Below are 23,108 nucleotides of genomic sequence, written 5' to 3'. Positions count from 1 at the left end.
CGTCCTTGTTTTCTGAGATCGCTTCCCAAATAAGCCATGGCCTGCAAGCCTTTCTCTCAGGCTCCCATGGAGGGGAATGCAGGTGCAGCCACAGCAGTAGGTGGTGGAGCTGGGACTCACACCCAGGTCTGAGTGACACCAGGGCCTTCATGCTTAACCACTATGTGACCCTGCCACCACCCCCATCCCTGCCAGGGTCCCTTTCCCTCAAGGCTCAAGTCGTTCTGAGCCATGGTGGCTCAGCCAAAGTTGATCAGAGAGGGTCATGGGAAAGAGGGTGAGGAGGGCTGCAAGCGCGCCTCCAGCAGCAGGGTCCTCTTCTCTGGAGCGGAGGCCACCTCCCACCAAATCGCCTCAACATGCTGAGCTGAGCAGTCCCACTTAGACCCGCCCCGACCCTACCTGAGCTTAGAATCTCTCTCCGCTCAGTAACACCAAACACAGGGACCAAGAGTGGCTGCTGTAGTTCTTCAGCTCCAGCCCCGACATCCCACCCCGCGGCCAGGCCCCCCAGCCCCATCCCTCTCCAACTCCTTGACATCTGGGAAGGAAGGAGGGACCAGAGGCAGCTTCCTGAAGCCTGAGCAGCCAGATCCAACAGACGCCCACCCCACCCCACCGCAGGACTCAGAAAACCCAGCACCACAGTTTGGAGGTGAGGGCAGAGCCTCGCCCAACTCCTGCCCAAGTCAAAAGGATGTGCCAGGACTTTCCCCTGAAATATTACTGCCCAAGACCTCACAGGCCCTGAGTCACTCCCCGCCTCCCAGCCTCCCGGCCCCAGGCAGCTGTGCGAGCTGTTTATTCCCCACCCCGCAACAGGAAGAAGGGGGAGGGCAGAGCACTATGGGAAACTGAGGCCTATAGGGCTTGAGGGATGGCCCCAGGGTCACAAAACAGGCAAAGAACCCGAGAGCCCTGGCACCTGGCTCAGGACAACTCTCTCATTCCCATGGAGGCTTCTCTGATAAGAGCCGCTCAACAGGGCACATCCCAGCAAACCCCACTGGCATATAAGTGCCCTTCAGGTTTGTTAACAAGGATGTAGGGGCAGCTATAGAAAACAAATGAGAGGAAGGAAGGGGATCCCTCAGCCAGCTCCCAGGTCCAGACACACAGCGCCTGGTGCCAGCAAAGCCAGAGGACAGTCTACACGGACCCCTGAGGTCTCCTGAACACACGCCTGCCCTAGACTCCCCAGCCAGGGCCGGCACCCCCACACCCATCCAGGCCTCTGGAAATGAGGATCAGGCTGGAATCGGGCCCCGCTCCCAAAGATCCCTGAAGGCCTCTCAGCCGGCACCCCACCACCCTAGCTCCTCTCCCTGCAACAGGCACAGGCTGGAGCGAGGATGGGATGGGGGGGTTTCCAGCCCAGCTCCAGGGTTCTCCTGGGGTTCCTGGCTGTTTTCCTTCTACCGCCACCTGTAAACAGCCCATCTCTGACCTCCTTGCCGGTCAGCTTCTCTCGCCAGACTCTGACAGGGGCTGCACACCTCACGCACGCACACACACCCTATAGGTGGACGTGTAAGCAGCGCCCCACCCGCGGGGGTTTCTGAGGACGGTCACCCCACCTCCCCAGCACAGCCCGTGACGCCGGATGGCTCCGCGGGATCGCAGCACCGGCTCGCGCCGTCCATACGTGCCGGTGTCTGTCTGCAAACACACGCGTTCACACTCTACACACGCTCCGATTCCCCGTCAGTCACACCAGGACGCACGTCCCGATCCAGCCTGGCTGCGGAATCCCAGCCCCGGGGACCACTGACCTTCTGCGCCGCCTGGCGCGCGGCTGCCTCCGGACCCGGAGCGAAGGGCACCTCGGTCCCTGCGGTCGCCCCCACCCTCGGCCCAGCCCCCTCCTCCTCTTCCTCCGGGGCGGCGGGGTCCCTCGCAACAGCCCCGCCGCGCACGCGCGCACCCCGGCCCGGCCCCAGCGCACAAAGCCGCGCCCTCCGCAGCCGCAGCCGCCCGCACACCTGGCGCCCCCCGCCGCCACCGCCGCGCACGCGCAGCCGGAGCCCGCGCCGATCCAGGGTCAGGGGTCCTCCAGCTCCCGCCGTCGCCGCGCCTCCGCCACCCGGGGCGCGCCCTGGTCCCTGTGCCGCTGCGGATCGTCTGGCGCAGCCGCGGAGAGGGGGCGGAGGGGCAGGCACCGGGAGGCAGTGGCGGAGGGTACAGCGGGTCCTGAGAGCCCTGGGGGCTGCCCAAGGCGGCTCCTCCGGAACAAAGGCGCGGGGCGGGGCAGGTGCGCCCAGAGGACCCGGGGAGAGAAGGAGCAGCCTGCCCTCCAGGGGTTCCTGGAAGATGCAACGGGGGCAATGGGGAACGGAGGTGCCGTGAGGCCTGGGGGCTCCTGATCTACTGAGGAAGATACTCTGGGGCTCCCTCTAGCTCTGCGTTGCGCGGGACCCGGGACGGGGTACAGAGTGCTATGCTGCGAGTCTCCAGGGCTGCTCAGACCCCTGAAACTCCCCGCTGCCTGGGATCTGGAGACTGGATTTTTTTGAGACAGAATCTTGCTCTGTCCCCCAGGCTGGAGTGCAGTGGCGCGATCTCGGCTCACTGCAACCTCCGCCTCCCGGGTTCAAGCGATTCTCGTGCCTCAGCCTGCCCAGTAGCCGGGACTACAGGCACCCGCTACCATACCCGGCTACTTTTTGTATTTTTAGTAGAGACGGGGTTTCGCCATGTTGGCCAGGCCGGTCTCGAACTCCTGGCCTCAGGTGATCCGCCCGCCTCGGCCTCCCAAAGTGGTGGGATGACAGGCATGAGCCACCGCGCTCGGCTTGGAACTTTCATCCATGCACTCCACAGACATTCCCCCAGCTTCCGCCAGACCAAGGATGCTCCTGAAGGTGAAGGGGATGAAGGAACGAAGGGTCCTCTAGCCAGCCTTTGGGAAGCTTGAGTCTCATCCTCGATAACCTCCACGGAGAGCGGCCTTTGACTATGGCTTGCACACTCCCAGTGATGGGAAGTTCTCTTCCTCGGGGGAGCCCACGCCATCCTCAGGCAGCTCTAAGTGCTAGAAAGCCATTCCTTTAATTGCACGGAAATCTTCGCTTCTGTCTGTGGGTCGTGGCCTCATGACCCTGTCGGTCATGACTCTGCTCTGGCTACAATGGCCTTCTGCTTCTAGAACAGCCTTTCACTTGCTGCTCCCCCTGCAGAAGGACTCTTCCACCCCACGCCCTGTGCCCCCTCCCCACCACCCACTCAACACCTCTCACCAGCAGCTTCTTTGTATGGTCGCCCCTGTGCCCTTCAGGACTCAGTTCAAATGTCACTTTCTTGGAGAGGTCTTCCACCTTTTCCAGAGTCTCCACACACCCACTGGCTGCTCATTATCTCGATGCCCTGCGTGAGTTTTTCAGCACACCGGTCATGTTGGGAAATTCTCTTGTCACTGCGTTTACATGTTTATTGTCTGTCTCTCCCACCAGGATGTGTGGCCCATGGAGGCAGTACCCTGGTCTTCCTTGAGGGCCTGACCCAGAGCAGGATCACAATGGATAGTTGTGGGAGAAAGAAAGGATAGCAGGGAGGCCAGGCAAGGTGGCTGGCCGCGGTGCCTCACGCCTGTAATCCTAGTACTTTGGGAGGCTGAGGCAGGTGGATCGTTTGAGGTTAGGAGTTCGAGACCAACTCGGTCAATATGGTGAAACCCCCGTCTCTTCTAAAAATACAAAAAAAAAAAAAAAATTAGCAGGGCGTATTTGTGCATACCTGTAATCCCAGCTACTCAGGAGGCTGAGGCAGAAGAATTGCTCGAATCCGGGAGGCGGAGGTTGTAGTGAGCTGAGATCGTGTCACTGCACTCCAGCCTGGGCGACAGAGCAAGACTCCATCTTGGGGGAAAAAAAAGTAGATAGCAGGGAGGCCAGGCATGGTGGCTGGCCAGGTGCGGTGGCTCACGCCTGTAATCTCAGTACTTTGGGAGGCTAAGGTGGGTGGATCACCTGAGGTCAGGAATTCAAGACCAGCCTGGCCAACATGGTGAAACCCCGTCTCTACTAAAAATACAAAAATTAGCTGGGCATGGTGGCAGGCACCTGTAGTCCCAGCTGCTCGGGAGGCTGAGACAGAAGAATCACTGGAACCGGGAGGCGGAGGTTGCAGAGAGCCCAGATCATACCACTGCACTCCAGCCTGGGTAATGGAGCAAGACTACATCTCAAAAGAAAAAAAAAAGAAAGGATAGCAGGGGTGACCAGCCCATAGTCCTATCAGCAGCCCATTCCATCACCCAGAAATACTACTGCTCAGTTGTTCAAGGGAAACACCTGGCACAATGTCTGGCAGAGGAACGGTGTTCAATCCATGCCCACCAAATAAATGAACAACCAAAGGAGCATTCCTTATAGAGCCTTGGCCTCAGAACAGCAGGACCTTCCCTTCCCTCACTCTGGATGCTGCCCTGAGCCTCAAAACATAAGCATTTCCTTTGGTACACACCTAACACATGGGGCCTTACGCAAGCTTCTACTCCATGGGAACCCTTCAGACAATTTTGATTCCTTCACTCTGCTGCCCAGGTGCAGACAGGATTAGAAACCAAAATACATTTATCCTTTACCCCTATTAAATTGTGTCTACTACCGGGCCAGGCGCGGTGGTTCATGCCTGTAATCCCAGCACTTTGGCAGGTCGAGGCTGGCAGATCACCTGAGGGCAGGAGTTTGAGACCAGCCTAGCCAACATGGTGAAACCCCCGTCTCTACTAAAACTACAAAAATTAGCTGGGCATCGTTGCGGGCACCTGTAATGCCAGCTACAGAGGAGGCTGAGGCAGGAGAATTGCTTGAACCCGGGAGGTGGAGGTTGCAGCGAGTTGCAATGGCACTATTGCACTCCAGCCTGAGCGGCAGGAGTGAAACTGTCTCAAAAAAGAATAAATAAATAAATAAATACTATCTACTGTGAGGTTCCTTGCTAAAATGAATGAATGAATGAATAGTATCTACTGGACTTGGATCTGGAATTCAGCTTCCAGGGCACTTTGGGTCCCAATTCTGCCATCTTGCCTGCTGGAATGGTACCCAGGTTCCTGCCATCAGCAATGTCGCCAGCACACTGGCCACGCCATTCCTCACCAAACCACCTTTAAACACACTGAGTAGCCAGGCGCGGTGGCTCACGCCTGTAATCCCAGCACTTTGGGAGGCTGAGGCGGGCAGATCACGAGGTCAGGAGATCCAGACCGTCCTGGCTAACATGTTGAAACGCCATCTCTACTAAAACTACAAAAAATTAGCCGGGCGTGGCAGCGGGCACCTGTAGTCCCAGCTACTTAGGAGGCTGAGGCAGGAGAATCGCATGAACCCGGCGGGGGGGGGGCGGGGGGGAGCGGAACTTGTAGTGAGCCAAGATCGCGCCACTGCACTCCAGCCTAGGTGACAGAGTGAGACTCCGTCTCAAAATAAATAAATAAACAAATAAATAAATGAATACACACACTGAGTAGAACTCAGCTGATGGCAGTCCAATCACCAACCTCCTTAGCTGTCCCATCCCCCTGCCCACGTGGCTCCGTGTCATCTGCAAGGCCCTGACCACAGGAAGAAAGAACAACTGCTTGCCACAATCTCCTGCTCCACCCCTAGGTCTAATTTTGAGTCTAGAAAACTAATCAGAAAAGCAAAAAGCTGGCCTGGCGCGGTGGCTGACACCTGTAATCCCAACACTTTGGGAGGCTGAGGCGGGCGGATCACCAGGTCAGGAGATCGAGACCATCCTGGCTAACATGGTGAAACCCCGTCTCTACTAAAAACACAAAAAATAGCCAGGCATGGCGGTGGGCACCTGTAGTCCCAGTTACTTGGGAGGCTGAGGCAGGAGAATGGCATAAACCCAGGAGGCAGAGCTTGCAGTGAGCCAAGATCGTGCCACTGCACTCCAGCCTGAGCGACAGAGCAAGACTCCATCTCAAAAAAAAAGAAAAGCAAAAATGCTTCCCCTAGTAGGGTGAGTTCTTAAGGAACCCACTCACCGATGTTGATTGTCCACGTCTTCCTTTTCTAAGTGCCCCCAAACCTCCTGTTTAATAACTGACTCTGGAACTTGACTAGGACCGATGCTGAGTCCACCCATCTGTAGTTTCCGGACACCACCTTCTTGTTCTTTGTAAAGAGGTTGGGCACAGTGGCTCACGCCTGTAATCTGAGCACTTTGAGAGGTCGAAGCGGGCAGATCATGAGGTCGGGAGTTCGAGACCAGCCCAGCCAACATGGGGAAACCCTGTCTCTACTAAAAATACAAAATTAGCTGGCTATGGTGGCACATGCCTGTAATCCCAGCTACTCAGGAGGCTGAGGCAGGAGAATCTCTTGAACCTGGGAAATGGAGGTTGTGGTGAGCCGAGATCATGCTCTTGCACTCCAGCCTGGGCAACAAGAGCGAAACTCCGTCTCAAAAAAAAAAAAAAAAGAAAAGCCGGGCGCGGTGGCTCAAGCCTGTAATCCCAGCACTTTGGGAGGCCGAGACGGGCGGATCACGAGGTCAGGAGATCCAGATCATCCTGGCGAACACGGTGAAACCCCGTCTCTACTGAAAAATACAAAAAACTAGCCGGGCGAGGTGGCGGGCGCCTGTAGTCCCAGCTACTGGGGAGGCTGAGGCAGGAGAATGGCGTGAACCCGGGAGGCGGAGCTTGCAGTGAGCTGAGATCCAGCCACTGCACTCCAGCCTGGGCGACAGAGCGAGACTCCATCTCAAAAAAAAAAAAAAAGAAAAGAAAAGGAAAGGAAAAGAAAAAGAAATTACCGCCCCTTTCCCCCCACTTCAAGTACAAACCTCATTCTCTGAGAGGCAGTGTGCATAGTAGTTGGGGGCACTGCCACTCACTAGCTGCGACTTAAGCTCTGCGCCTCAGTTTCCTCATCTGAAAAACGAGGACAACAATAGTACCTAGATCATAGCATTGCTATGAAGATTAAATCAATTTATTCCTGCCAAGCATTTGCATGACACAAAACAGGAACTAAAAAAATAACTATTGGCTGGGCACAGTGGCTGACATCTGTAATCCCAGCACTTTGGGAGGCAGAGGCAGGAGAATGGCTTGAACCTAGGAGTTGACCAGCCTGGGCAACATAGGAAAACCCCATTTCTACAAAAATAAGAATAAAATGAAATAAATTAGCCACACAAGGTGGTGCATGCCTGTAGTCCCAGCTACTCAGAAGGCTGAACAGGAGGATTACTTGAGCCCCAAAGTTTGAGGCTGTAGTGAGCCGTGATCACCCCATTGCAGTCCAGCTCTGTGTGACAGAGTGAGACCCTGTCTCAAAATAAATTAAATAAAATAATTAAAAACTATTGTGTTCATGCCTGTAATCCCAGCACTTTGGTAGGCAGAGGTGGGTAGATCATCTGAGGTCAGGAGTTCGAGACCAGCCTGACCAACATGGCAAAACCCCGTCTCTACTAAAAATACAAAAAAATTAGCTGGGCATGGTGCCACATGCCTGTAATCCCAGCTATTCAGGAGACTGAGGGAGGAGAATCACTTGAACCCTGGAGGTGAAGGCTGCAGTGAGCCGAAATCGTGCCACTGCACTCCAGCTTGGGCAACAAGAGCGAAACCCCACCTCAAAAAAAAAAAAAAACTATTGTGGCTGAGTCAGGAGGATCACTTGAGCCCAGGGGTTCAAGGCCAGCATGGGCAACACAGTCAGACCCTATCTCTTAAAAAAAAATTAATATTCTATCACAAAAATGAATTCAGTCACTTATCTCAGTGACTATCTGGCAGACTCTTCTTCAAGTCCTCTGGCATGTAGCCTTCCCATATATGAAATCTGAAGTTATATGGCTGGGTGCAGTGGCTCACGCCTATAACCCCAGCACTTTGGGAGGCCAAGGTGGGTGGATCACCTGAGATCAGGAGTTCGAGACCAGCCTGGCCAAGATGGTGAAACCCTGACTCTACTAAAAATACAAAAATTAGTCAGGCATGGTGGTGGCATCTGTCATCCCAGCTCCTCGGGAGGCTGAGGCAGGAGAATCGCCTCCAGGAGGCAGAAGTTGCAGTGAGCCAAGATCGCGCCATTGTACTCCAGTCTGAGTGACAAGAGTGAAACTCCATCTAAAAAACAAAACAAAACCAACAAAAAAAATGGCTTTGATGGGGAAAGTGGAAAGAAATGCCCAGGGTCGGGTGTGACAGAGGCCTTGGGAAGGGCTGTGGCTGCAGAAGGGTTACCAGGATGCCTCTGTCGTGAGTGCCGATGGTGGCCACACGTGTCCAGTGCTAGGGGAAGAGTGGGCAGGGGTCTTAGAGCAAGGATCTGGGTCAGGAAAAGCCCTCACCTTCCAGCTCCCCACCCAGACTCAGGATCCCAGCTGGAATCTCTGGCATGTCTAAGAAGGCGGACAAAGAAGGCAAGGCTGACTCCAGGTCAAAGCAGGGGGTGCCCAGCAAATTTACCTGCCACTCTCCCTCCAGAGAGGGAGGAACCAGGATCTCCAGTCTTTGGTCTTTTGCTTCGTTTTGTTTGTTTGTTTGCTTGTTTGTTTTTTGAGACAGTCTCCCACTGTTGCCCAGGCTGGAGTGCAGTGGCGCAGTCTCGGCTCACTGCAACCTCTGCCTCCAGGGTTCAAGAGATTCTCCTGTCTCAGCCTCCCGAGTAGCTGGGATTACAGGCATGTGCCACCACGCTCAGCTAATTTTTGTATTTTTAGTAGAGATGAGTTTTCACCATGTTGGACAGGCTGGTCTTGAACTCTTGACCTCAAAGGATCCACCTGCCTTCGCCCCCCAAAGTGCTGGGATTACAGGCATGAGCCACTGAGCCCGACCGATCTCCAGGCTTTGTAAATCTCTGCAGTCATATGTCACTGGAGACTTATCATCTCCCAAGAGAAGGCAGGGAAAGTATGATCCTATCCATTTTATAGAGGAGAAAGCAGAGGCAGTGAGCTGCTCAGTGCATTCGAGGTGTGACAAGCATCCAGGCTGATAAATTCTCTCCTAGAAAGCCTCCCCATCACTGAGGGCAAAGTTCCGCATGGTGGATTTGCGGACCAGTGTGGAGCTCGCTTCGTAAGTACCAGCTGAGGGGCCCGGACCGAGGCCAAAGAATGTCAGGGTGAAGGCAGAAGACCCGTTTACCTGGAGGGAGACTCGAGGTCGGCCCGGCTGAGGATGCGATGCTGCTGCGGGCTGTAGAGCCACTGGAAGGCTGTCAGCGTCCTCTCCTCGATTCGGAACCGCCCTTCCTGCACGTACCTGTGGGCGGGACAAGAGAGAGTGAGGAGGTGACAGAGCTCTGCAGAGCTCCTTGGGAGAGTCAGCCCTGCTAGCCGGAGAACTGCTGAGGGATACCCGTTTCCAAACATCCCTCCTGCTCATCTGTCAGAAAGTCCTGTTTCCAGAGGGCCACCATTAAGATTCCCTGAAGAGGAGGCAGCTAGAAAGATCAGATTTCAACTCAATAAATGGAAAAGTTTTCTTTTCTTTTTTCTTTCTTCCTTTTTTTTTTTTTTTTTTTTTTTTGTGGTGGAGTCTCGTTCTGTCGCCCAGGCTGGAGTGCAGTGACGCGATCTCGGCTCACTGCAAGCTCCACCTCCCGGGTTCAGGCGATTCTCCTGCCTCAGCCTCCAGAGTCGCTGGGATTACAGGCGCCCGCCACCACGCCCGGCTAATTTTTGTATTTTTAGTAGAGATGGGGTTTCACTGTGTTGGCCAGGCTGGTCTCAAATTCCTGACCTCAGGTGATCCACCAGCCTCGGCCTCCCAAAGTGCTGGGATTACAGGCATGAACCACTGCGCCTGGCAGTAGATGGAAAAGCTTTCTAAAAGTTAGTTGTCTGGAGCTGAAATAAGTCACTTGGAAGGGGTAAGTTCCCCATCATTGGAGGTATGTAAGCAGAGGGCATGCAGGGAATTCAGGCATCAGACAAGGGTCCACCCTCTAAGCCCCCTCACAGGGCTAAGACATTGAACTTATTTATTTTTTCTTTTCTTTTTTTTTTTTTTTTTTTGTTGTTGTTTATGTATTTATTTTGAGACGGAGTCTCGCTCTGTCGCCCAGGCTGGAGTGCAGTGGCGCGATCTTGGCTCACTGCAAGCTCCGCCTCCCAGGTTCTCGCCATTCTCCTGCCTCAGCCTCCGAGTAGCTGGGACTACAGGCGCCCGCCACCACGCATGGCTAATTTTTTTGTATTTTTAGTAGAGACGGGGTTTCACCATGTTAGCCAGGATGGTCTTGATCTCCTGACCTCGTGATCCGCCCGCCTCAGCTTCCCACAGTGCTGGGATTACAGGCATGAGTCACCATGCCCAGCCTTTTTTTTTTTTTTTTAAGAGACATAGTTTCACTTTCTCATCCAGGCTAGAGTACAGTGACACAATTATAGTACACAGCAGCCTCCAACTTGTGGGCTCAAGCAATCCTCTCGCCTCGGCATCTTGAGTAGCTAGGACTATAGGCACAAGCCACCCCACCCAGCTAATTTTCTTTTTACATTTTTTGTAGAGACAGGATCTTGCTATGTTGCCCAGGCTGGTCTTGAACTCCTGGCCTCAAGTGATCCTCCTGCCCGGGCCTCCCAAAGTGCTGGGCTTACAGGAGTGAGCCACCATGCCCAGCCATGGAATTCTTGATTTCACAGCAGGAGAAGGGCTGCTCTGGAGCAGGGGTTAGGAGTCAGCAGTCAGGATTAGGTCTTCCAGAACCTCCAGGGTCTCTCCCAGGGTCCCAGCTGTCCTCTGGAAGGATCAGGGAAGCTGGGCCGGGCACAGTGAACACTAAAGGAAGGTGGTCTGCCTCCTACCCTGGCCAACCCCTCCTGGAAGAACCATGAATCTATTCATTAACTCACATTAATTCAACTTTTTTTTTTTTTTTTTTGAGACAGAGTTTTGCTCTTGTCACCCAGGCTAGAGTGCAATGGCTTGATCTCAGCTCACTGCAACCTCCGCCTCCTGGGTTCACATGATTCTACTCCCTCGGTCTCCTGAGTAGCTGGAATTGCAGGCACCCACTACCATGCCCGAATAATTTTTGTATTTTTAGTAGAGATGGAGTTTCACCATGTTGGCTAGGCTGGTCTCGAATTGCTGACCTCAGGTGATCTGCCCACCTTGACCTCCCAAAGTTCTGGGATTACAGGCATATGCCATCATGCCCAGCCTAATTCAACATTTATTGAGTGCCTATGATGATAAACAAAACTGACATAGTCCCTGCCATCCTGTGGGGAGAGAAACCATCCAGTAATCACATAAATAAATGTATAATTACAAACAGGCACTCTGATACATTACCACTGGGAATGTCACTTGGTACAACCGCTTTGGAGGACAACCTGACAACATCTGTCTGAATTCCAAATGTGTTTCCCTTTTAACCCAATAATTCCCTCTTTGGGAAATGTATCTAGGGATTCCAGCAAGTGGACAGTGTTTGCTGTGGGATTGTCTGTAATAGCAAAAGACTGGGGGTGACCCATGCACCCTCCAGTAGGGAGCTAACTAAATTATGGTGCATCCATATAGTAAAGCCATGTGCGGCCATAAAACATGTTGTAAATGAGGGTGTTCCCATTTGCTATCCTGCCAAGATCTCCAAGGCACATTGTTCAGAGGAAAAAAAATCAAGTGCGGGGCCTCATGGGTTATGGACGTTAAAAAGTGGGGAGGGAATAAAGCAGGAATTCATACTCGCTTATCTTTACCTAGAGACGCTCTGGAGACACAAAAGCTAATAAAAGTCACCTCCTGGGTTGGGGGAAGAGAGAAGAGGGTGGATGAGGGCATGGGAAAGTGACCTTTTCACAACGTATCTTCTCCTACAGGAGAGAGATTACCTATTCCAACTTTTTTTTTTTTTTTTTGAGACAGAGTCTCACTCTGTCGCCCAGGCTGGAGTGCAGTGGCATGCTCTCGACTCACTGCAACCTCTGCCACCGAGGTTCAAGTGATTCTCCTGTCTCAGCCTCCTGAGCAGCTGGGATTACAGGCACCTGTCACCACACCCGGTTAATTTGTGTGTTTTTACTGGAGACAGGGTTTCACCATGTTGGCCAGGCTGGTCTCAAACTCCTGACCTCGTGATCCACCCACCTCAGCCTCCCAAAGTGCTGGGATTACAGGCGTGAGCCATCACGCCTGGCCACCAATTCCAAATCTTTAACGTGGGAGAAGACTCGGGGCGCTGCCTGCCTGTCTGTCTGTATCACTACAAACTGGATGAAGTGCCATGACAAAGAAAACACTGTGCAGCTGCCCTGACGTTGCCCAGTGGGGCACAGGGGATTCGCTGGGGGAGGGGACTTCCCATAAGTCCTCCCGGGGAGAGGCAGTTTGAGCTGAGCTCCAAAGGACAAGATAAGGAGGACCCTGTTAGACAGTTGCGGCTGCTACAATCAAATAGCATAGACCGCATGGCTTAAATGACAGAAATGTATCTCTCAGTTTTGGAGGCTGGGGCGTCCTAAGGTTGAGGCGCCAGTGCCTGGTGAGGGCCCTCTTCCTGGCGTGCGGACGCCCATTGCATCCTCACGTGGCAGGGACACAGAGCATCCTTCTTATGCGTCTTCGTGTACTGACACTAATCCCATTCATGAGGGCTCCACTTTCTTTTCTTTTTTTTTTTTTAGACGGGGTCTCACTCTGTCACCCGGGCTGGAGTACAACGGCGTGATCTCGGCTCATTGCAACCTCCACCTCCTGGGTTCAAGCAATTCTCCTGCCTCAGCCTCCCAAGTACCTGGGATTACAGGTGCCCGCCACCACGCCCAGCTAATTTTTTGTATTTTTAGTACAGACAAGTTTTCACCATGTTGGCCAAGCGGGGCTTGAACTCCTGACCTTGTGATTCGCCTGCTTTGGCCTCCCAAAGTGCTGGGACTACAGACGTGAGCCACTGCGCCTCGCCGAGGGCTCCACTTTCAAGACCTCCCTCCCTCCCAAAGGGTCCATCTCCTAAACCCATCACAGTGAGGGACTAGGATTTCAACCTATGAGTTTCAGGGGACACAAACATTCAGTTCGTAACGAGGACTCACTGGGAGAAAGGAGCCATGGCAGAATGGGCCCCAGGGCACAGAGGACGCAGTGTCCTGGATCTGAAAGAGGTTGGGCTGCTACAGAACACGGGGCTGCCATCGCCCCCATGGCCGCCCAACCACAGCATGTGTTCTTGCCTGTCTCTTTCCACTCTCCTCCACATAATGCAGTGGGCGTGTTGAGACGCTCATCCTGGCTGCCGGGTGGAAAATAATAGGATGGCCAGGTTAGATGCTTTGTTTGTTTGTTTCGAGACAGGGTCTCACTCTGTCACCCAGGCTGGAGTGCAGCGGTGCAATCTCAGCTCACTACAACCTCCACCTCCCAGGTTCAAGCATTCTCATGCCTCAGCCTCCCGAATAGCTGAGATTACAGGGGCATGGCACCATGCCTGGCTTACTTTTTTGTATTTTTAGTAGAGAGGGGATTTCACCATGTTGGCCAGGCTACTCTTGCTCAAACTCTTTTTTTTTTTTTTTTTTTTTTGAGATGGAGTCTCGCTCTGTTGCCCAGACTGGAGAGCAGTGGCGTGATCACGCCATTCTCCTGCCTCAGCCTTCCAAGTAGCTGGGACTACAGGCGCCCGCCACCACGCCCGGCTAATTTTTTGTATTATTTTAGTAGAGACAGGGTTTCACCGTGTTAGCCAGGATGGTCTCAATCTCCTGACCTCAAATGATCCGCCCACCTCGGCCTCCCAAAGTGCTGGGATTACAGGTGTGAGCTACCACTCCCGGCTCAGGTAAGATGGGGTGACTTGAGAGTGTGCTAAGGAAGTGGTGTTGGCAGGACCTAGTGCTGGGCTGGATACAGGCGAGAGGACAGGCAGCAACATCATTCCCCTGTTCTTGGTTTGTGCAGGTGGCTGGCTGAGGAGCCATCTACGCTGGATGAGGACAGCTTTGAGAGGAAAGAGTATGACTTCCATTTGGGACATGTCCCTCCTCTGTGACCTGCTTCCTGCCCCAAAGGGACTCCCCTCCTATAAAACCTGGCTGAAAAGTAGGCTCCTCCAGGAAGCCCACCCTGATTAATCCCATCCTATTCTGATCGTGAGTTTCCCTGTCTTTCCCCATCCTTGGGTTCCTCAGAATTCAGCCCTGGGTGACAGGCTGTTGCCATCTCTGTGGGAGAAACTGATAACACTGATAAACTGGTAAAACCTGGTTGCCTCCAAGGAGGGAGCTAGTGCCTGGGGAGCCCTGTCACTGCCTTAGACCCTTTTGAATGAGAACCATGTGACTACATTGTATTTTTATTTATTATTATTTTTTTGAGATGGAATCTCACTCTGTTTTTATTTTCATTTTTTGAGACAAAGTCTCGCTGTATCGCCCAGGCAATGGCACAATCTCGGCTCACTGCAACCTCCACCCCCCAGGTTCATGCGATTCTCCTGCCTCAGTCTCCTGAGCAGCTGGGATTACAGGCACCCACCACCACACCCAGCTAATTTTTGTATTTTTAGTAGAGACGGGGTTTCACCATGTTGGCCAAGCTGGTCTCGAACTCCTGACCTCAAATGATCCGTCCACCTCAGCCTCCCAAAGTGCTGGGATTACAGGCGTGAGCCACTGCGCACAGCCTAGTTTACATTTTTTGAAACGTAAATACCTTTTTTAAAAAAATGTAAGATCTCTTCTGATTATGACATCATCATAGGTTGTTAGGGCCAGAAAAATCCCAAGAAGTCACTCATCTGGTCCAGCAGCTTCATTTCATAGATGAGGATGTGAGGCCCAGCACAGGCACAGGGTCTCTCCTGGGCTGACAGACCACACATCACATCAGGCTGTCCTGGACCCCACCGGGTACACACAGGCCCCCAGGCTGAAAGAAGAGCAGGCCCACTCAGGAGCCATCCCCCATTCCAACCCCATCACTCACCCTTGTCACTGGTGAAATACAGCCTCGGCTGCGTGCACAGCCTTCACCCCACTCAGACTCCCCACCTCCTCCCGCTCTCCACTCCCATCTCCCAGAGGCTGTGAATGAGGGATTTGTTTGTTTGAGACAGTCTCGCTGTGTCACCCAGGCTGGAGTGCAGTGGCGCAATCTCGGCTCATTGCAACCCCCACCTCCCAAGTTCAAGAGATTCTCCTGCCTCAGGCTGGGCGCGGTGGCTCATGCCTGTAATCCCAGCACTTTGGGACACCGAGGCGGGCGGATCACGAGGTCAGGAGATCAAGACCATCTTGGCTAACACGGTGAAACCCCGTCTCTGCTAAAAAAAAAATACAAAAAATTAGCCGGGCATGGTGGCGGGTGCCTGTAGTCCCAGCTACTTGTGAGGCTGAGGCAGGAGAATGGCGTGAACCTGGAAGGCAGAGCTTGCAGTGAGCCAAGATTGCGCCACTGCACTGCAGCCTGGGCGACAGAATGAGACTCCATCTCAAAAAAAAAAAAGAGATTCTCCTGCCTCAGCCTCCCAAATAGCATGGATTACAGGCACCAGCCACCACACCCAGCTAATTTGTGTAATTTTAGTAGAGACAGGTTTCACCATGTTGCCCAGGCTGGTCTCGAACTCCTGACTTCAGGTGATCCACCCACCTTGGCCTCCCAAAGCACTGGAATTCCAGGCGTGAGCCGCCGTGCCCGTCCTTCCTTAACCTTGATCACAGCATTTCTCTCTGCCTGCCTGGACATGAGTTATTTATGTGCCTGTCTGTCTCCCTGCTGAAGTACAAAGGCTGTATCTGATCCATCTCTGAAATCCCCACAACATCCTCACACAGCCCTCTGGTCTTCGAAGCCAGCCTGCTGTAAACATCACAGCAACAACAGTGATCAACTTACTACATCCTCAGAATGCTCTGACACAGATGATCCCCACTTACGAATCCAACTTGTTAATGTAGAAAATAGGTTTGCTGAATTGGATTGCATCGAATATAAGGAAAAACAAATTGCCTGTCCCCAACGATCTGCCATGTGTCTGAAATCCCACTGAACACTACACTGAAGGAGAGTAACTGCTACAGAGGGCCAACCTTCCAATCACTATCAGCCACTCAAACCTCAGCAAGAAGGCTGGGTGTGGTGGCTCACACTTGTAGTCCCACTGCTTTCAGAGGCTGAGGTAGGAGGATTGCTTAAGTCCGGGAGTTCAAGACCAGCATGGGCAACATGGCGAAACTCTATCTCTACAAAAGATAAATAATTAGCCAGGTGTGGTGGCATGCACCTATAACCCCAGCTACCAAGGAGGCTGAGGTAGGAGAATCACTTGAAGTGAAGAGACCCAGTGCTATGGCCCAAATTTTTGTGTCCCCATGAAATTTCTTTTTTTTTTTTTTTTTTTTTTTTGAGACGGAGTCTCGCTCTGTCACCCAGACTGGAGTGCGGTGGCCGGATCTCAGCTCACTGCAAGCTCCGCCTCCCGGGTTCCCGCCATTCTCCTGCCTCAGCCTCCCGAGTAGCTGGGACTACAGGCGCCGCCACCTCGCCCGGCTAGTTTTTTGTATTTTTTAGTAGAGACGGGGTTTCACCGGGTTAGCCAGGATGGTCTCGATCTCCTGACCTCGTGATCCACCCGTCTCGGCCTCCCAAAGTGCTGGGATTACAGGCTTGAGCCACAGCGCCCGGCCCCCATGAAATTTCTATGTTGAAATCCTAACCCAGGCTGGGTGCAGTGGCTCACACCTATAGTTCCAGCACAGCACTTTGGAAGGCCAAGGCGAGTGTATCACCTGAGGTCAGGAGTTCGAGACCAGCTTGGCCAGCATGGTGAAACCCCATCTCTACCAAAAATACAAAAATTAGCCAGGCGTGGTGGTGGGCGCCTGTAATCCCAGCTATTCAGGAGGCTGAGACAGGAGAATCACTTGAACCTGGGAGGTGGAGGTTGCAGTGAGCTGGGATTGTGCCACTGCACTCCAGTCTGGGCGACACAGTGGGACTCTGTCTCAAAAAAAAAAAGAAAAGAAAAAGAAACTTTTACAACTCAATAATACAAAGACAACTAACACAATTTAAATATGGGCAAAGGATCTGAATAGTCCTTTCTCTTAAAAAGATATATAAATGGACAGCCGGGCGCGGTGGCTCACGCCTATAATCCCAGCACTTTGGGAGGTCGAGGCGGGTGGATCATGAGGTCAGGAGATCAAGACCATCCTGGCTAACACGGCGAAACCCAGTCTCTACTAAAAATACAAAAAATTATCCAGGCGTGGTGGCGGGCACCTGTAGTCCCAGCTACTCGGGAGGCTGAGGCAGGAGAATGGTGTGAACCTGAGAGGTGGAGCTTGCAGTGAGCCGAGATGGTACCACTGCACTCCAGCCTGGGCAACAGAGCAAGATTCCGTCTCAAAAAAAAAAAAACAGAGAGAAAAAAAAGATATATAAATGGACAATAACTACATGAAAAGATGCTCAACGTCATCAGCCATCAGGGAAATGCAAATGAAAATCACAATGAGACACGATTTCACACTCACTAGGATGGCTATAAGCAAAGATAGAGATATAATAAGTGTTGATGGGGATGTGGAGACACCAGAACCTTCATACACTGCTGGTGCACATTACCACACCCAGCACCAGTTTATTTATTTTATTGTATTTCTTTTCTCAAATAAATTCTGTGACCTGTACTTCACCATTTTACTCAAGGGACTAGAACATCCTTGAATTCTGGTATCCCCAAGGGTGCTCACACCAATCCACCAGGAATACAAAGGGAAGACCGTATATACCCTTGATGATGTGATGAAAATGGCACCCCCCTGGCCGGGCGCGGCGGCTCACACCTGTAATCCCAGCACGTTGGGAGGCTGAGGCGGGTGAATCACCTGAGCCTGGGAGTCTAAGACCAGCCTGGCCAACATGGAGAAACCCCGTCTCTACTAAAAATACAAAATTAGCTGGGCGTGGTGGCACATGCCTGTAATCCCAGCTGTTTGGGAGGCTGAGGCAAGAGAATCGCTTGAATCCGGGAGGCGGAGGTTGCTGTGAGCTGAGATCATGCCATTGCACTCCTGCCCGGGCAACAAGAGTGAAACTCCATCTCAAAAAAAAAAAAAAAGAAAGAAAAAGAAAAGAAAAGAAAGAAAGAACAAAAAAAAAGAATGAAAGAAACTGACACCCCACCAGCCGGGCTCAATGGCTTACTCCTGTAATCCCAGCACTTTGGGAGGCTGAGATGGGTGGATTATTTAAGGTCAGGAGTTTAAGACCAGCCTGGCCAACACGGTGAAACACCCCTACTAAAAATACAAAAATTAACCAGGCGTGGTGGCACACGCCTGTAATCCCAGCTACTTGGGAGGCTGAGGCAGGAGAATCACTTGACCCTGGGAGGTGGAGGTTATAGTGAGCAGAGATGGTGCCACTGTACAGCAGCCTGGGCAAGAGAGCAGGTCGCAGTCTCAAAACAAAATAATAATAAAGAAAAAAGAAAATGGGCCGGGCGCGCTGGCTCATGCCTGTAATCCCAGCATTTTGGGAGGCCAAGGCGGACAGATCACCTGAGGTCAGGAGTTCGAGACCAGCCTGGCCAACATGGTGAGACCCTGCCTCTACTAAAAATACAAAAATTAGCTGGGTGTGGTGACACATGCACCTGTAATCCCACTTATTTGGGAGGCTGAGGCAGGAGAATTGCTTGAACCCAGGAGGCAGAGGTTGCAGTGAACCTAGACGGTGCCATTACACTCCATCCTTCACCCTGGGCGACAGAATGAGACTCCGTCTCAAAAAAAAAAAGTGAAAGTTAACAAGAGACCTTTTTTTTTTTTGAGATGGAGTCTCGCTCTGTCGCCCAGGCTACAGTACAGTGGCACGATCTCAGCTCACTGCTAGCTCCACCTCCCAGGTTCACCCCATTCTCCTGCCTCAGCCTCCCAAGTAGCTGGGACTACAGGTGCCTGCCACCACACCTGGCTGATTTTTTGTATTTTTAGTAGAAACGGGGTTTCACTGTGTTAGCCAGGATGGTCCAAGAGATCATTTTCCATCAGTGAGAATGGCCAAGATTTTAAAGTTTGTTAATCACAGCATGAGCAAAATTGTGAAGAAACTGGCATCTCAAACATCACTGGAGATAATATAAAATAATACAACTTCTTTGGAGGTCAGGTTGGCAATATCTTTTTCAATGCATATGTTTTTACCCTGCAATTTCACTTTGAAGAATATATCCAACCATGGGCCAGGCACGGTGGCTGAAACCCATAATCTCAACACTTGGGTAAGGCAAATGCATCCCTTGAGCCCAGGAATTTCAAACCAGCCTGGGCGACGTGGCGAAAACCTGCTTCTATAAAAAATACAAAGAATTGTCCGGGGCCGGGCACGGTGGCTCAAGCCTGTAATCCCAGCACTTTGGGAGGCCGAGACGGGTGGATCACGAGGTCAGGAGATCGAGACCATCCTGGCTAACATGGTGAAACCCCATCTCTACTAAAAAATACAAAAAACTAGCCGGGCGAGGTGGCGGGCGCCTGTAGTCCCAGTTACTCGGGAGGCTGAGGCGGGAGAATGGCGTGAACCCGGGAGGCGGAGCTTGCAGTGAGCTGAGATCCGGCCACTGCACTCCAGCCTGGGTGACAGAGCGAGACTCCGTCTCAAAAAAAAAAAAAAAAAAAAAAAGAATTGTCCGGGCGCGGTGACTCAACACCTGTAATCCCAGCATTTTGGGAGGCTGAGGTGGGCAGATCCACCTGAGGTCAGGAGTTTGAGACCAGCCTGACCAACATGGTGAAACCCTGACTCTACTAAAAATACAGAAATTAGCTGGGCGTGGTGGTGGGCGCCTGTAATCCCAGCTACTCCAGGGGCTGAGGCAGGAGAATTGCTTGAACCTGGGAGGCGGAGGTTGCAGTGAACTGAGATTGCACCATTGCACTCCAGCCTGGGCGACAAGAGCAAGACTCTGTCTCAAAAAATAAAAATAAAATACAAAAAAATTAGCTGGGCGTGGTGGCACGTGCCTGTAGTCCCAGTTACTCAGGTGGCTGAGGTGGAAGGATCACCTGAGCCTGGGGGGTAGAGGCTGCAGTGAGCTGTGATTGAGCCCCTGCACTCTATCCTGGGTGACAGAGCAAGACTCTGTATCAAAAAAAAAAAAGTATCCAACCACTATCTTTGCACAAGATATAGTTTCAAGAATATTCATGGCCGGGCGCGGTGGCTCAAGCCTGTAATCCCAGCACTTTGGGAGGCCGAGACGGGCGGATCACGAGGTCAGGAGATCGAGACCATCCTGGCTAACACGGTGAAACCCCGTCTCTTCTAAAAAATACAAAAAACTAGCCGGGCGAGGTGGCGGGCGCCTGTAGTCCCAGCTACTCGGGAGGCTGAGGCAGGAGAATGGTCTAAACCCGGGAGGCGGAGCTTGCAGTGAGCTGAGATCCGGCCACTGCACCCCAGCCTGGGCGACAGAGCAAGACTCTGTCTCAAAAAAAAAAAAAGAATATTCATTGCCACAATGCTTGTAATATCAAAGTATTCAAAATACTTGAAAGATTGTCAGTAGAGGTTAGGTAAAGGAATGATGGCTCAAGGCTGAGCACAGTGGCTCACGCCTGTAACCCCAGCACTTTGGGAGGCCGAGGTGGGAGGATCCCTTGGCCCCAGGAGTTTGAGACCAGCCTGGACAACACAGCAAGACTCCATCTCTCCAAAAATAATGTAAAAGCCAGACATGGTGGCTCTGGATGGTGGCCCTCACCTGTGGCCCCAGCTACATGGGAAGCTGATGGAGGACGGTCACTCAGGCCTGGGAAGTCGAGGCTGCAGTAAGCTGTGATCGCCACTGCACTCCAGCCTCAGTGGCTTGTTTGAGCTCCTGAATCTAGCTGTGCCTGAAACATGATGAGCGCCTAGAGTTTTTTCAGTTCAGTGAGTCGATAAATTCCCTTTTTCTCTGAAGCCAGTTTGAGTTTATTTCTACAATTTACTAGTGAAAGAATCCTGATTCATTAAAAGGGAAAATAAACGGACTCGGCCGGGCGCGGTGGCTCACGCCTGTAATCCCAGCACTTTGGGAGGCCGAGACGGGCGGATCACGAGGTCACAAGATCAAGACCATCCTAGCTAACATGGTGAAACCCCGACTTTACTAAAAAAAATACAAAAAACTAGCCGGGCGAGGTGGCGGGCGCCTGTAGTCCCAGCTACTCCGGAGGCTGAGGCAGGAGAATGTCGTGAACCCAGGAGGCGGAGCTTGCAGTGAGCTGAGATCCGGCCACTGCACTCCAGCCTGGGCGACAGAGCAAGACTCCGTCTCAAAAAAAAAAAAAGAAAGAAAAAGAAAATAAACGGACTCAGTGGGAAGTCCTGGACCCAGGGGCCATGGCTGGAGCATGGCTGGTCACGGCTAACCACAGCTGGAACACGGCTGGCCACAGCTGGAGCATGGCATGGATTCAGAGGGTATCTTGGCCTCAGATGTCCTCCCTGCCAGGCTGCCTAACCACTCATGTCATATTCAGGACCTTCTCAGAAAGATGAGATTTTATCTGGGGTGAGGGGTGACCCCAAACCCAATCACGGCACTAAAAATGATTTATGCAACTGGGCGCGGTGGCTCACGCCTGTAATCCCAGCACTTTGGGAGGCTGAGGCAGGTGGATCACAAGGTCAGAAGACTGAGACAAGCCTAGCCAACATGGTAAAGCCCTCTCTCTACTAAAATACAAAAAAACTAGCCGGGCGTGGTGGTGGGTGCCTGTAGTCCCAGCTACTCAGGAGGCTGAGGCAGGAGAATGGCGTGAACCCGGGAGGCGGAGTTTGCAGTGAGCCGAGATTGCACCACTGCACTCCAGCCTGGGTGACAGAGTGAGACTCCATCTCAAAAAAAATAAATAAAATAAAAATTCATGCATCATCAGGTCCAGCCCAAGAAACAACCCAGCCAGATAGTGCCAGAGGCAAGAGTTGGGAGGGCGAGTCAAAACAGGCATCCAAGCTCTATGACTTAAATCTCTTCCTATTTCTTCCGTGAAGTGGGGGAACTGAGCTGGAAGGTCTGGGGTCCTGGGGTGGCCCTACTCTCTTTACACCTCTGCCTCCCTCTGTTCCAGTTTTAGTCCTTGTGGTGGCAAGGTGGTCATCAGTGGCCCAGATCAACACTCTATGGAAACAGAGCTTCCCTGTCTCCGTGGTTCCAGGCCAATTCCCATGATGTCATGTCACTGGCCTGACCTAGGTCACACACCCATCCTTGAGCCAGGCACTGTGGTCGGGGGATGGAATGTTATGTCATTTTGAGGAAAGGGACACTAACTGCCGACCTCCCCCCAGGTATTCAAAAGTAGATTAACTCTGCTAGGGGCGTGGTGACTCATGCCTGTAATTCCAGCACTTTGGGAGGCTGAAGTGGGTAGATTGCTCAAGCCCAGGAGTTCGAGACTAGCTATGGGCAATATGGTGAAATCCCACCTCTACAAAAAAAAAAAAAAAATACAAAACTTAGCTGGGCGTGATGGCCCATGCCTATAGCCCCAGCTACTTGGGAGACTGAGGTGGGAGGATCACTTGAGCCTGGGAGGTGGAGGCTGCAGTGAGCCGACACTGCACCACTGCACTCCAGCCTGGGCAACAGAGTGAGACCCTTTCTCAAAAAAATAAAATAAAATAAAATAAAGGAGATTAATTCTACTTTCATCTGGTTTCTATATTGGAGTTCACTTGAGTGATTCCACTGCTAATATACTTGGGAACACCTTGGCACCTCCTGCTCTAACACTGTGGGATTTTCTGACAATGTGAACTTGGATGTGTGACCAGGCTGGGTGGAACCATCCAGGAAATAAGCCAAACAGAGGAGCAGTTAAGCCCCTGAGCAAGAGCTGGTTCAAACCTTGCCTCTGCTATGCGCTTGTTAGGTGACCTTGAATCTTTTTCCCTCTCTGACCCTGGGCTTCTTCATCTGTAAAATGAAGGTGCTAATACCTTCCTCTCAGTGTGTGCCTGAATCCTGACTACTCCAGAGCCACGGGAGGTGCTGGGGAAGCCCAGGTTGCTATTATTGATGACGTTATTGTTCATTGTATTCAGGCTACAGAATGTACCTCCAAAGGTGCTCTCTGACCCTGCTGTGGGTGGGATGATTTGGGATGGGGAGGAGTCCCAGGCGGACATT

The 23,108-nt window shown here is 52.3% G+C and overlaps 1 protein-coding gene across 2 annotated transcripts in view; it reads right to left on the bottom strand.

Moving 5' to 3' along the window:
• RAP1GAP2 (RAP1 GTPase activating protein 2) overlaps positions 1 to 23,108 on the bottom strand; it is a 299,993-nt gene that overhangs the window by 275,903 nt on the left and 982 nt on the right. For both annotated transcript variants that reach the window (XM_077969813.1, XM_077969814.1), the window contains exon 2: positions 9,119 to 9,235. In XM_077969813.1, the coding sequence (XP_077825939.1) occupies positions 9,119 to 9,235 (117 nt within the window). The remainder of the gene's footprint in view (positions 1 to 9,118; positions 9,236 to 23,108) is intronic.

Source organism: Macaca mulatta, chromosome 16 (genome assembly GCF_049350105.2).
Source record: "Macaca mulatta isolate MMU2019108-1 chromosome 16, T2T-MMU8v2.0, whole genome shotgun sequence".
In the NCBI taxonomy this organism is placed as follows: Eukaryota; Metazoa; Chordata; class Mammalia; order Primates; family Cercopithecidae; genus Macaca; species Macaca mulatta.
This window is presented reverse-complemented; position numbering and strand designations above follow the sequence as displayed.